This window comes from Thalassophryne amazonica, chromosome 8 (genome assembly GCF_902500255.1).
Source record: "Thalassophryne amazonica chromosome 8, fThaAma1.1, whole genome shotgun sequence".
NCBI classification, from domain to species: Eukaryota; Metazoa; Chordata; class Actinopteri; order Batrachoidiformes; family Batrachoididae; genus Thalassophryne; species Thalassophryne amazonica.
This window is the reverse complement of record NC_047110.1, coordinates 5815907-5829388: the sequence shown is the minus strand read 5'-3', so window position 1 is coordinate 5829388 and position 13482 is coordinate 5815907. Positions and strand designations below refer to the sequence as shown.

General features: G+C 45.6%; 1 protein-coding gene across 3 annotated transcripts in view; it reads right to left on the bottom strand.

Annotated features, from left to right (window-relative positions):
- Nucleotides 1-13482, bottom strand: part of wwp2 (WW domain containing E3 ubiquitin protein ligase 2) — a 236231-nt gene that overhangs the window by 11137 nt on the left and 211612 nt on the right. For all 3 annotated transcript variants that reach the window (XM_034175700.1, XM_034175703.1, XM_034175701.1), the window contains 2 exons: nt 9349-9437; nt 3868-4027 (listed from right to left, as the gene is read on the bottom strand). In XM_034175700.1, the coding sequence (XP_034031591.1) occupies nt 3868-4027; nt 9349-9437 (249 nt within the window). The remainder of the gene's footprint in view (nt 1-3867; nt 4028-9348; nt 9438-13482) is intronic.

The window sequence follows — 13482 nt, the reverse complement described above, 5'->3', positions numbered from 1 at the left end:
TATATCCTTGAATGTCTTTGCTGTTTATTTCCTTCAGTGTTTTCTGGTATTATTGTAATTTGCTTTTATTCTCTGTTTATTTTATTGTGGGTTTTGGGGCAGGGGGTCAAAGGGTTAAGTGCATTCATTTCCAGTGCAGAAGGGCCCCCTGTTCAAGACCACCCCTGCCCATTCTCCATGTAGTGTGGAGTTGCATCAGAAAGGGTGTCTGGTGTATAACTTGTGCCAAATCATCATGCACGTCCTGTTTCTATCCTTCCGGTTTCTCGTGTTTGATTGTTTACTCACCTATTTAACCATGTTTACTGTAGAGCGTTCCCTTGTTGCCAGATTGTGTCGGTTTGCCCGTCTGTCTTGTATTAGCGTTACATGTTTTTTTCCCCCATGTTTGATCTCCTATATATATATATACGAGGGCTGTCAATAAAGTAACGGTCCTTTTTATTTTTTTCAAAAACTATATGGATTTCATTCATATGTTTTTACGTCAGACATGCTTGAACCCTCGTGCGCATGCGTGAGTTTTTCCACGCCTGTCGGTGACGTCATTCGCCTGTGAGCACTCCTTGTGGGAGGAGTCGTCCAGCCCCTCGTCGGAATTCCTTTGTCTGAGAAGTTGCTGAGAGACTGGCACTTTGTTTGATCAAAATTTTTTCTAAAACTGTGAGACACATCGAAGTGGACACGGTTCGAAAAATTAAGCTGGTTTTCAGTGAAAATTTTAACGGCTGATGAGAGATTTTGAGGTGATTCTGTTGCTTTAAGGACTTTTCACGGTGCGAGACGTCGCTCAGCGCTCTCAGCCGCCGTCGTCAGCCTGTTCAAGCTGAAAACCTCCACATTTCAGGCTCTATTGATCCAGGACGTCGTGAGAGAACAGAGAAGTTTCAGAAGAAGTCGGTTTCAGCATTTTATCCGGATATTCCACTGTTAAAGGAGATTTTTTTAATGAAAGACGTGCGGACGGGTCCGCGCGTCGGGACGCAGCCGACGCGGTGCGGCGGCACAGGAAAAACACCTCCGTGTTGATAACCATTTGTAAAATCCAGGTGGCTTTTGATGGCTTTCAGTGGAGTGAGTATATGAGAAATTGTTTAACAGCAGGACATGTTCCAACTTGTCCTTAAGGCTTCCAACGGAGGTGTTTTTCCTGTGGCGGAACGTCGCGGCGGCTGCAAGCCGACGTGCGGACCCGTCTTTCATTAAAAAAATCTCCTTTAACAGTGGAATATCCGGATAAAATGCTGAAACCGACTTCTTCTGAAACTTCTCTGTTCTCTCACGACGTCCTGGATCAATAGAGCCTGAAATGTGGAGGTTTTCAGCTTGAACAGGCTGACAACGGCAGCTGAGAGCGCTGAGCGACATCTCGCACTGTGGGAAGTCCTTAAAGCGACAGAATCACCTCAAAATCTCTCATCAGCTGTTAAAATTTTCACTGAAAACCAGCTTAATTTTTTGAACCGTGTCCACTTCGATGTGTCTCACAGGTTTAGAAAAAATTTTGATCAAACAAAGCGCCAGTCTCTCAGCAACTTCTCAGACAAAGGAATTCCGACGAGGGGCTGGACGACTCCTCCCACAAGGAGTGCTCACAGGCGAATGACGTCACCGACAGGTGTGGAAAAACTCACGCATGCGCACGAGGGTTCAAGCATGTCTGACGTAAAAACATGAATGAAATCCATATAGTTTTTGAAAAAAATAAAAAGGACCGTTACTTTATTGACAGACCTCGTATATATATATATATATATATATATATATACACACACACACACACACACATTATAGACTTTTGTTGCTGTCGTGTGTTCCTGAATTGTGTGAATCATTATGGATAGATATATCAAGAATATAAATGCAAATATCATGATGTATGCTGTTACTGTTCATGCTTCAAATGACACCATAAATTTCAGGCCAAACTGTCCAGAGCTAGAAAGAAGCCCACGCACCTCCACTCCGTGTTATGTGTCGGACGCAGCTCGGAGAACCGACCAGCGTTTGAAGGACCCAGTATGAAATAAGCAGAGCACGGTACAAAGGCTAACTGAATTTAATACATAACAGTGATACAAAAATAACAGAAAGTGCGGTCTGGCGTGGTGCGCTCCCAGCAGCGCTAACGGTCCGGAGCCAGAAGCTGTTCGGACCCAAGGACCCCGCCGACACCCCCCAGGTGGCCGCAACAAACCGAGTCTGTGAAAGAAGGAACCACTATGTGAGTCCACACTCTACACACAGAGAGACCACTTAAAAGGTGTACAAACAGCAAACACTTCCTGGCTTGATTACTAATCAGCTTCCCAACCTGCAGGCATGGAACATCCGGTTCACAAAACTCCACTGCAGTGGAAGCCGATACATGACTAACATACAGCTCAATATAATAAAGATGTGAGGGACACCACATTTACTGACTGTATAAATGTTAGTCACAAAATCTAACGTACCTCAGGAAGTGTGCTGACGAGCGTGAGACCTCACCCCCTCCTCTTTCACAGACCGTGCATCAAACCCTGGACGTTCTCTGCATCCACTGATGATGAGATGGCTCCCGAGACGACGATCTCACCCGTCTGGTCACAAGGTCGAGTCTCTGGCAAATACACACTGTATACTCCAGTCTTAAATGCCACCATGTTCCAATCCATATAGATGCACCTCAGCTGTGAGTCCTGACGAGCCGCAGGTGATCAGGGTGAGGTCCTGATAACCTCAGCAACACAGCCACTCAGTCCCAAATGCAAGCCACCTGGAAGGAAAAACAAAAGACAGAAACAAAAAGGCAGCCAGGCCCCCCAGCCATACAACACTCCGGCCCAGTTACCCCATCACCCATAGCTATGTGTCATAGAGACAAAACAGTCCTGACTGATGACTCTAAAGGACTGATCTGCTGGCTCAGTTACTCTGAACAGATGTTTCTCCTGCCAGAGTGCTGAAGAATTAGCATTACCACACTTCTGACTGCTCCTTCAGATATTAACCATGTACTTTTGAGATGTGGATCATCTCAACAGAAGAAAAAACTTATTGTCCCACTCTGGAAAGGAAAGGATCCTTGTCTGGTTTGCAACATATTCGGGGCATCACACTGCCCTCTGTGCTGGGTAAGGCACTCACAAGGATCATTCTCTACCGGATGTAGGACCAGTTGTTTGAACACAGGCGAGCTTTTTGAAGTCTGGATAATTTCTCCACAGTGTTTGACTTCATTTCTTGCATGACTCTGTGGGACAACCTAAGCACAGGTACTGTTGTACCATGGTTCTCATGGTTCTGTGTGGAGTGTCTTCCCAGTGAATCCTGGGGTTGGTCAGGGTTGTGTTCTAGTACCTTTCCTGATAAATGCTTGGACTAACTGGTTTGGTAAGGTTGTGGAGTCCAGTATCATTGGTGTATATTTCAGTGACTTTGCAGATGGTTCTTTAATCGTTGCAGGATCAGTGGACGTCTTGGTTCCAAGTCTTGAGAAGAAGAACGAGAAGGTAAACTGTAGCGAGTGTCTTGGCTTGTGATCGTCCTGGATTTAAAAACAAGAACTAGGCTTACAACGACTTCCTTCTTTCGATGAGGCAATAATGGAACATGGGCCGGAAAAGAAAATTTTTCTGTTAACTTTGTTAAAATTGTTTTTACTGCTTTATAATGTTTGGTTTTCATTTGAAAGCTAACAGGCAGATAGCTATAAAAACAACAGATGCCCTTAACAGGCATGAGGTCTTAGACCGGCCTCATCATCAGTAGTTGCAATTAACAACCTGTAGGGTGACACACTTAACAGAAAGAAAGCTCAGAATGGGCAGGGTCAAAAGCCAAACGGTGCGGTTAAAACAGTGGTAAAATGCAGCAGCAGCTCACCATGGCAATGAAGCGCCCGATGAAGCGGAAGTAGGTGAGGTGGTCGGGGTTGATGAAGGAAGCTGGGTTGATCTGGAGGCAGTAGTTGTTTTTGCCGGCATATTCAAACAGACAGTACATGGGGTTCAGGACCTCGTGGGACAGGAGGAAGAACCACTCCCTGTAGCAGGACGCAAGGACACAGAGCAGGCCTTCAACCACCACACACTCACTCACTTCAAAGAACCTTACCAAAAAAAAAACAAAAAAAACAAAACATTGGCACCGACGTGATATTTTCATCAAACTGAGCCAGTAAAATGTCAGTGTCACGTGACCAACGCACAGAAACGAGCAACGAGTGAAGAACAAACCATCTTCAGGTCAGAATACTGCATCCTTCATGGTCATGAGATGAGAGACGTTGGTACCAGCAGAGTGTAGGAACCACTTTCCTCTGGATATCAGCTCCATACGAGTAATATGAAGCAGGGTGGAACGTTGCATCTGTCACCAATAACCTCTACAGTAAATGAGTTCAGTGAAGGTCTTCAACCAGCACAGACAATGATTGGTTAGGAAAAAGAAAACATTCTGTGATAACAACAACGCAAACAAATGTGTCACATACACAGTAAGTCCCCAAAAGGCAAAGAAAAAACATCAATGTGAGACAGAACTAAATGAATCATCAGACCAACAATAAAAGAGCAGAGAAGAAATGATTCCATTGTTCATGATCATGTTCACTAAAGCCCAGTTAGCCTAACACATTGGGGGCATGGCCACTTGGACTGACAGCTGCTGTCTTGTGACTTCAGTTGGGCCAGGGGCTCAGGCTGCTGCGACTCTGAGCATTTTATTACAAATGTCTCTCATAATACGGCCTGTTGTGTGGTTGATTATTACAAATGATCTAAAACGTGTGTATTTAAGTTGAGTGAAATTATAATGCAATTTTGTATGCTTTCGGTGTTAGCATGTGTAGCAGCTATTGGTAGCTCCACGATGTTAGGTCGTTACCCCATTATTAATGAGGACGGGTTTTTAAATGGTCACACCAAAGTAAAGTCATGATCTAATAAACACCAACACCAATGTTAGCCTGTTAGCTTAGCTTGTAGGTGTTTAATAAGCCATCTCACAGTGTCGAGTGCACATGCTCGGGAGAACCAATAGCATTTCCAGGTCAACGGTCACAGATACCAAAGAACGGTTTGCTGCAGGCTTTAACAATACGGCTGGAGTTTGCATGTCTGCTTTCTTCTTCATTACTGTCACAATTACCCATGTTATTGTTCAGTCTCATGTGGCTGAACGCCACGTGTCCCTCTAAGAAGTCGATGCCGACCGCACGGGACCGCGTAACTAGTTAGCATGCCGGAGTCTCGTTCATTATCAGAACTGACCAGATAAATTGCTCCACCAACAACGAACGGTGAGAATAAACACCGACAGGAGCCGGTGGGTGATCAGTCTGTCCATCCTTTCCATGTCCGGGCCGGGTGAGGTTTCCGTGTTGAGTCAAATTAAGCTGCAGGCTCCAGTCCTGGCCCTTCCGCCTCACCCCGTCTTCCCAGATGTTGCCCGGCGGGTCATTGGAGTAACGCCGGATCGCTAGCTGTCATCACTTATGGTCGGAACTACAATGGTATCTGATCATCTTCGAACCTCCAACTTTTGTTACTGATTAATGAAAACATTCTTGGTCCAATAATTTCACCTCTAGCCCCCAGCTGTCCTTCTTACTCATGGCCCCAGTTACAAGAAGAAAACCCACAAAACAGAACCGCCGTCCTATACCATTATTCCAAGCTGGGATATCCAGGTGACCTGACCTGCTCTGAACACTCTAATTTTCAAAGTAAACTCTTCGGACCTCATTATAACAGATACAATCGACCTGACTCCTTGAGGAAATGATGTAATGCAGATTGTATTTTCTTTGGAGGTGTGTTTATCATCACTTCATTGTTACAGCTGATTCTTTGTTCTAGATACTGAGAGTTGTCATTGTATTCCTTTGTTCTGCTTTGCTCTAATAAAGTCCTAAAACTAAAACAAAAAAATGCTTCGGACCCTGCAGGACACTCAGCTAAGAGCATCGCGGGGCGCTGAGACAAACAACAGCTCGCTGCTGCGATCCAACTATGAGCTTTTTAACTGCAGCAACTTTAAGATACGCTATTGGAACTGGAATTACTGCATCTGCTGGCACCAGACAGACACAAAATACTGATAAACAGCAAGAGAAGTGACTTGGATTTAGCTGCTCACATGCGTCGGCTGTGTTTGGGTCAAATGACCTCTCACCTCTCCCACAATGCAATACATCACCCAAGACTGTGAGGTGGCTTATTTTCATTTATTTTGCCCAGGTCTCAATCACACTCCACCTCTTTTACGGGTTTGCCCCGTGGCTTCATATGTATGATACAGCTCTGCCAGGAATGATAGGAAAACAAAATAAAATAAACTCCAATTATAGAAGATCAAATGTCAATAAGTAAACTACAACAACACACAAAACCCAAACTCAGGAGCTGATAATATAGAAAAAGTATGACTTATACTCCGGGGTGACATATATGATATTTTCCTCTTCGAGAGGCATTTTTTGACAGGTGTGACTTAAATACGGCGCATCCATTCGGAAAAGTGTCAGCTGTGAACAGATACATCAAAGTGAATCACGTCTCTTTCCCTCGGTTCGAATGGTGAAATGGAAGCGAGCACGGTGTCACAGTTTATTTAATCCTCTTCCAGTTTGACCTTTTTCTTCAAATCCAACTGTTTAGAAAACAGTGGAAACATGACAACAATCCAATTAGCTGTTGTCATGGTGACTAATAAAGACCGCTGCTGTGAGTGTGTTAGAAAATTATTCAGTAGGAACTAAGAACTTTTCTTGACAGCAGACACACAGAAAGAGAAAAATCTGAATCAATTCAAACAGAAATCTTCCATGTCGAGTGACGTTAGTTTGCCACTCTTCTGACAAACTAACGGTAGCATTCTCTGGAGCAAACAGAACTCCCCTTCAGGTACTAATTACACTGACAGACTAAACCACACCACAAACCCCCTTTTTTGGTTTGGTTTCTTGCCATTTTGCCATATATGTATATACAATGTAAGTAAGTATGTATTTATTACTGTGGACATGATTCAGCGTGGACTGGGAAAGTATCATCTCAGAGCTACTTTTAAATCAAACATAAGAATTCCATGAAACTGATAAGGACACACATCAGAAGACAAGAACATCTGTACTACACACGGTGATCGGACACATAAAAAGACAAATTCCACAGCAGAGACTTAAAAAACTAAACAGTGAGTGTGGAAGGATGGACGTGAGACAGAATGAGAACCAGATGCTCCCAGGCCCCTCCCCTCTGGCGGGGTAGACAGGAAGTGGGTGTGGACTGACCAACGGAGACACCTCCCAACATCCCGTCCGTGGTTCTACCCTGTGGTAGAACAGCATGATGTCACCTACCATAGGGTAAAACCACTGACGTGACGCCGGAGACAGACACACAATGCCAAAGAAAAAACAAAAAAATCAGCAACATAAACCAACAACATGTACACAGGAAGTACCTGGACCAGACAGAACGGGCGGACAACAGACACGTGATAACAGGATGGGAGGTGTTAGAGGAACATAAAGACAACTTCTGCTACTGACACACACGCCATGATTTTCAGAAACAAATGGAGGTGAAGTTAGCAGAAATCATCAGCTTGGGTCATTGTTCAGACCGACAACATTCCTGCTGGCGACAGGGAACAGGTTCTTCTCAGACGTGGGCGTGTCCACATGAGCTGGTCTAATGAATCTGTGTTTACACATTTTGGGGTCAGACGTAACCTCAGCAGTGTTATCTTGGCATTTTGATGCAAAGGTTAATGATCACGTTAGCCCTGTCTGACCGGGCCGGAAACGCCTCCACAGATGGAGACCTTTTGGATGGTCCTCACTAGAGCCCGACCGATATATCGGCTGGCCAATATTATTGGCCAATATAAGCCCTTTTCAAAGTACTCACTATCGGCCGAAATTTTGCCGATAGAACGCCGATAATTTCTCATAAACAGAACAGTTACTGAAATAATGTTTGTGTCGGCAATGTAAAATGTCCTTGCACCGTTTGTCCAGCAGATGGAGCTCTGACTCCATTCAACTGAGAGCTGCTTACACCTCTGCTTAAATGTGTTCATCACCGGCCCCCGTAGTTCGCCGTCACACTGCATTGATCGGCTGACAAAAGCATACAAGTAAGTTTATAAAGATCTATATCCTTATCCTGAACCTGTATCTAAGTTGCAGCAACAAGAGGTACAAGATCAGATGTATTTCACAACTCGTTTTAAGGATATGTATTTGCTAATTTCACAAAGGTTTAATTCTTAGCAGGGGTGGTGGCCAAGTGGTTAATGCGCTTGGTTTCAGTTCGGAAGGTTCTGGGTTCAAATCCCACCCCTGCCACATTTCTCCATGTAATGTGGAGTTGCGTCAGGAAGGGCATCCGGCGTAAAACCTGTGCCAAATCAACATGCAGATCCACCTTGGATTTGCTGTGGCGACCCCAAGTGCAAACAAGGGAGCAGCCGAAGGGACTTACTTACAAAGGTTTAATTCTTGATTGCATTTGAAAATTCTTCTCTGTTATAAAGTTAATCAATATGAGGAAAAACGTCAGCTTTTAGCTCATACCTTTTTGGTTAAGGGTCCAAAAAAGAACATTTTATTCATTTAAAAAAAAAAATATCGTCTGATTTACTGGCTATTGGCAAATCAGCCGATTTATCGATTATCAGCATTTTTTTCATCCATATATCGTTATTGGCATTGGCCTCAAAAAATCCATATCAGTCGGGCTCTAGCCCTCACAGCTAGCTATATCACAGCTAGCTATCTCACTATTTGTCTGTGTCCCAACACAGACAAAATGTCTGAATAAAGTTCAACAGGCCCCAAAGAAGAAAAACAAACCAACGAATGAAACAATAAGCGAAACAAAACATTCATTGTTAACGTTTTGCTTTCTTGATCATTCTTTTTACACAGTGCTGATAACTAATTCTGATGATCTGAAATCTGAACAAGGCACATTCACGCATCAACCATCTCACACCACACAGCATTTGTACTGTGATTTAAGTGGCTTCGTGTTGTGATCTGAAGAGGCCACTGGAAGAAGCAAACTGTCTTTAAAGTTTTTGTCCAACATTCCCAAAAATCAATGTTTGTTAGAAACTCATCCTGGTCTGGAGTAACAAATGGAAGGAAAGAGATCATCGTTAAACATAATTGTGACGGATATTGGCTCTCCACCAGGTCACAAAGTGGATGTAAGGAAGTGGAGCTGCTCTGCTCTGGACACTTCCCCTCAAATTTAAACCCTGCTGAGAACAGGTTTATCTTCACACAACTCAAGCAAAGTTTGTGTTCGTTTGCTTGGAGGAGCACATCAGATTTTTAGTTGCTCTCACCTGGCGATGCCGCCGTAGTCCAGCCCCTCCTCTCCCCTCATGATGATGTAGAGTCTCCGGCGGAGGTCGTACGGCTTCACGTTCATGATCTGGTGACCAAACAGGCATACACGTCGTCATCGTCAGCCAACATCTGAGAACATGTTTACCAACTGAAAACCACTGCACCACACCGACCGTACCGTCCAGTAACTAGACAAAGCCCGTCATCATAATTCCAGGACTAATCAAACCAATACATGTAACACACATACCGTGTATACTCTAACAAACGGCCCAGGGTGTGAAACTGTCTTTAAGGGGGCGTTTATTGACAATCATCTGCGTGAGTGTGCATGCTGTACACAGTAAGGCCTTATGGTACATACATACATACATGTGTACTGCATGAAAGAGCAGCAGCGCAGATTCAAAATGAATGTTGTTTTCCTGCAAGCAGTAGCTGCTCCACAATTACATAAAATGGCTCCACGCAAACATTCAAGCTAAAACTTGTGAAAGTAGCAGAAGAGAAGGGGGACCACCATGCTACTCGGATTTTCCTAGTCGATCGGAAATGTGTCTGGGAGTGGTGTAGGAACAAGGATAAGCTTGCAACTGGCAAAAATAGCAAAACGGCTGCCTGGTGGGGGGGTGGGGGGTGGTGGTGGCAGGTGTTCACGTGACAGGAAAGGGTCTGAAATATGAGGCACTGTGGCTGCATAAGCAACACTGAAACCAGAACAGACTTGATGAGATTTTGTGGCAATGAGGTAGGACTATTTCATTTTCATTTTACTCTGTTCTCTCAGGAATTCACAATTTCACTACATGCGATGTGATGAAAAAAATCAAGGGGAAGGGGCTTCTATTAAGAGGGAGCATTTATTAGATTAAATACGTAAATATATACAGCCTTTTAAACATATAACTTAATCACAACATAAACATATAATACATACGAAATATTAAATAACTCAGTTTTGATGACTGGACTGACTTTATTACACATTATGAATCTGATTTACTAAAGATTTACATGTATAAAAATGTGCAAACTCCACATCACCTGCAAACAAATGAACAACCTGATCTACTAAAGCTGTGAATTGAGAATTGTGTTTTTAAAATGAACAAAATAGCTCATATTGCCCATTTAACAAGTTTGCCTTGAATTAATATGTAGTTTTGGGTGTGCCTACCTGAGTCTGCAAAATCCTGGAATCACATTTAACAAGCCCCAAAAGAAACTGAAGGAGCGAATCACCATCTGTATTTTTCATATTTGAAAGCAGTATGCTAACTGCTGCTGGACTGCAAACACACAAATCTGATTGAAATCAGTTCCCGTGAGCTGATTGGGGTATGTGTTTCTTTATTTGGGTGCTCAGCAGTAAGTCGGACTTGTTTCCGGTGGGGGTTGGCCTCCGCCAGGGCTGTACCTTGTCACCAATCCTGCTTGTGATATTCATGGGCAGGATATCGAGGTGTAGTCGGGGGGAGGAGGGTTTCCAGTTTGGTCTCATCACTGCTTTTTGCAGATGATATGGTCCTGTTGGCTTCATCAGCCTGTGACCTCCAACACTCACTGGATTGGTTCACAATAGGATGTGAAGTGGCTGGGATGAGGGTCAGCACCTCCAAATCTGAGGCCATGGTTCTCACCAATGCATTGCCTACTCCGGGTAGGGAATGTGGTCTTGCCCCAAGTGAAGGAGTTCAAGTACCTCGGGTCTTGTTCATGAGTGGGGCCAATGGAGCATGAGATTAGCCAGAGAACTGGCGCAGCAGGGGCGGTGGTGCATTCGCTCTACCGTACTGTTGTGACAAAAAGGGAGCTGAGCCAAAAGGCAAAGCTCTCGATCTACTGGTCAATCTTTGTTCCTATTCTCACCTATGGTCATAAGGGTTGGGTCATGACCGAAAGAACTAGATCGTGGGTACATGCGGCCGAAATGGGCTTCCTTAGGAGGGTGGCTGGTGTCTCCATTAGAGATAGAGTGAGAAGTTCGGTCATCCGTGGGGAGCTTGAAGTAGAGTCGCTGCTCTTTTATGTTGAAAGGAGCCAGATGAGGTGGCTTGGGCATCTCGTAAGGATGTCCCCTGGGTGCCTCCCTAGGGAGGTGTTCCAGGCAGGTCCATCTGGGAGGATACCCCGGGGAAGACCCAGGACTAGGTGGAAAGATTATATCTCCAAAGTGGTCTGGGAACGCCTCGGGATCCCCCAGTCAGTGGTGGTCAATGTGGCACAGGAAAGGGAAGTCTGTCACTTGGTGCAGCAGATAAGAGAATATTTAGAGCAGAATCCTGCAAATGATACAAGCATCAAATTCGGCACAAACTTAGATACTCCTCTTTTGAAAAAAAAAAAAGATTGGCCGCTTGAATTTTCAACAGGCGGTCAGGTATTTAATTTTATTTACATTTAATTTATATAGCACCAAATCACAACAAAGCTGCCTCAAGGCACTTCACACAAGTAAGGTTTAACCTTTCTAACCCCAAGAGCAAGCACACAGGTGACAGTGGTAAAGAAAAACTCCCTCTGATGATTTGAGGAAGAAACCTCAAGACTCAAAAGGAGTGAACCTCTGCTTGCGCCATGCTACATAGTTGAGTTAACAGGGTTTTAAAAAAGAATAGTTTGCACCATGTGTCATGCTTAGTTATCATGTTACAGGGTAACATATGTCACATGTCCATCCATCCATCCATCCATTTTCTTCCGCTTTATCCGGAGTCGGGTCGCGGGGGCAGCAGCTCAAGCAAAGCCGCCCAGACCTCCCGATCGACACACACCTCCCCCAGCTCCTCTGGGGGAACTCCAAGGCATTCCCAAGCCAGCCGAGAGATGTAGTCCCTCCAGCGTGTCCTGGGTCTTCCCCGGGGCCTCCTCCCAGTGGGACGTGCCCGGAACACCTCTCCAGCGAGGCGTCCAAGGGGCATCCGGAAAAGATGCCCGAGCCACCTCAACTGACTCCTTTCGACGTGGAGGAGCAGCAGCTCGACTCCGAGCTCCTCCCGAGTGACCGAGCTCCTCACCCTATCTTTAAGGGAGCGCCCAGCCACCCTGCGGAGAAAACTCATCTCGGCCGCTTGTACTCGCGATCTCGTTCTTTCGGTCATGAGCCAAATCTCAGGACCATAGGTGAGGATCGGAACGTAGATCGATCGGTAAATTGAGAGCTTTGCCCCCCTACTCAGCTCTCTCTTCACAACGACGGTCCGATACAGCGACCGCATCACTGCAGATGCTGCACCGATCCGTCTATCAATCTCACGCTCCATCCGTCCCTCACTCGTGAACAAGACCCCGAGATATTTAAACTCCTCCACTTGAGGCAAGGACACTCCACCGACCTGAAGAGGGCAAAGCACCTTTTTCCGGTCGAGAACCATGGCCTCGGATTTGGAGGTGCTGATTTTCATCCCGGACGCTTCACACTCCTCTGCAAACCGCCCCAGTGCACGCTGAAGGTCATGATTTGACGAAGCCAACAGAACCACATCGTCCGCAAACAGCAGAGACAAGATTGTGTGGTTCCCAAACCAGACCCCCTCTACACCCTGGCTGCGCCTAGAAATTCTGTCCATAAAAATAATGAACAGAACCGGTGACAAAGGGCAGCCCTGGCAGAGGCCAACGTGCACTGGAAACAGGTTTGACTTACTACCGGCAATGCGAACCAAGCTCCTGCTGCGGTCGTACAGGGACCGGATAGCCCTTAGGAAAGGACCCCGGACCCCGTACTCCCGGAGCACACCCCACAGGGTGCCCCGAGAGACACGGTCGAATGCCTTCTCGAGATCCACAAAACACATGTGGACTGGTTGGGCAAACTCCCATGAACCCTCGAGCACCCAATGGAGCGTGTAGAGCTGGTCCAGTGTGCCGCGACCAGGACGAAAACCACACTGCTCCTCCTGAATCCGAGGTTTGACCATCGGTTGAATTCTCCTCTCCAGTACTCTGGAATAGACCTTACCGGGGAGGCCGAGGAGTGTGATCCCCCTATAGTTGGAACACACCCTCTGGTCCCCCTTCTTAAACAGAGGGACCACCACCCTGGTCTGCCAATCCAGAGGCACTGTCCCCGATTGCCACGCGATGTTGCAGAGGCGTGTCAGCCAAGACAGCCCCACAACATCCAGAGA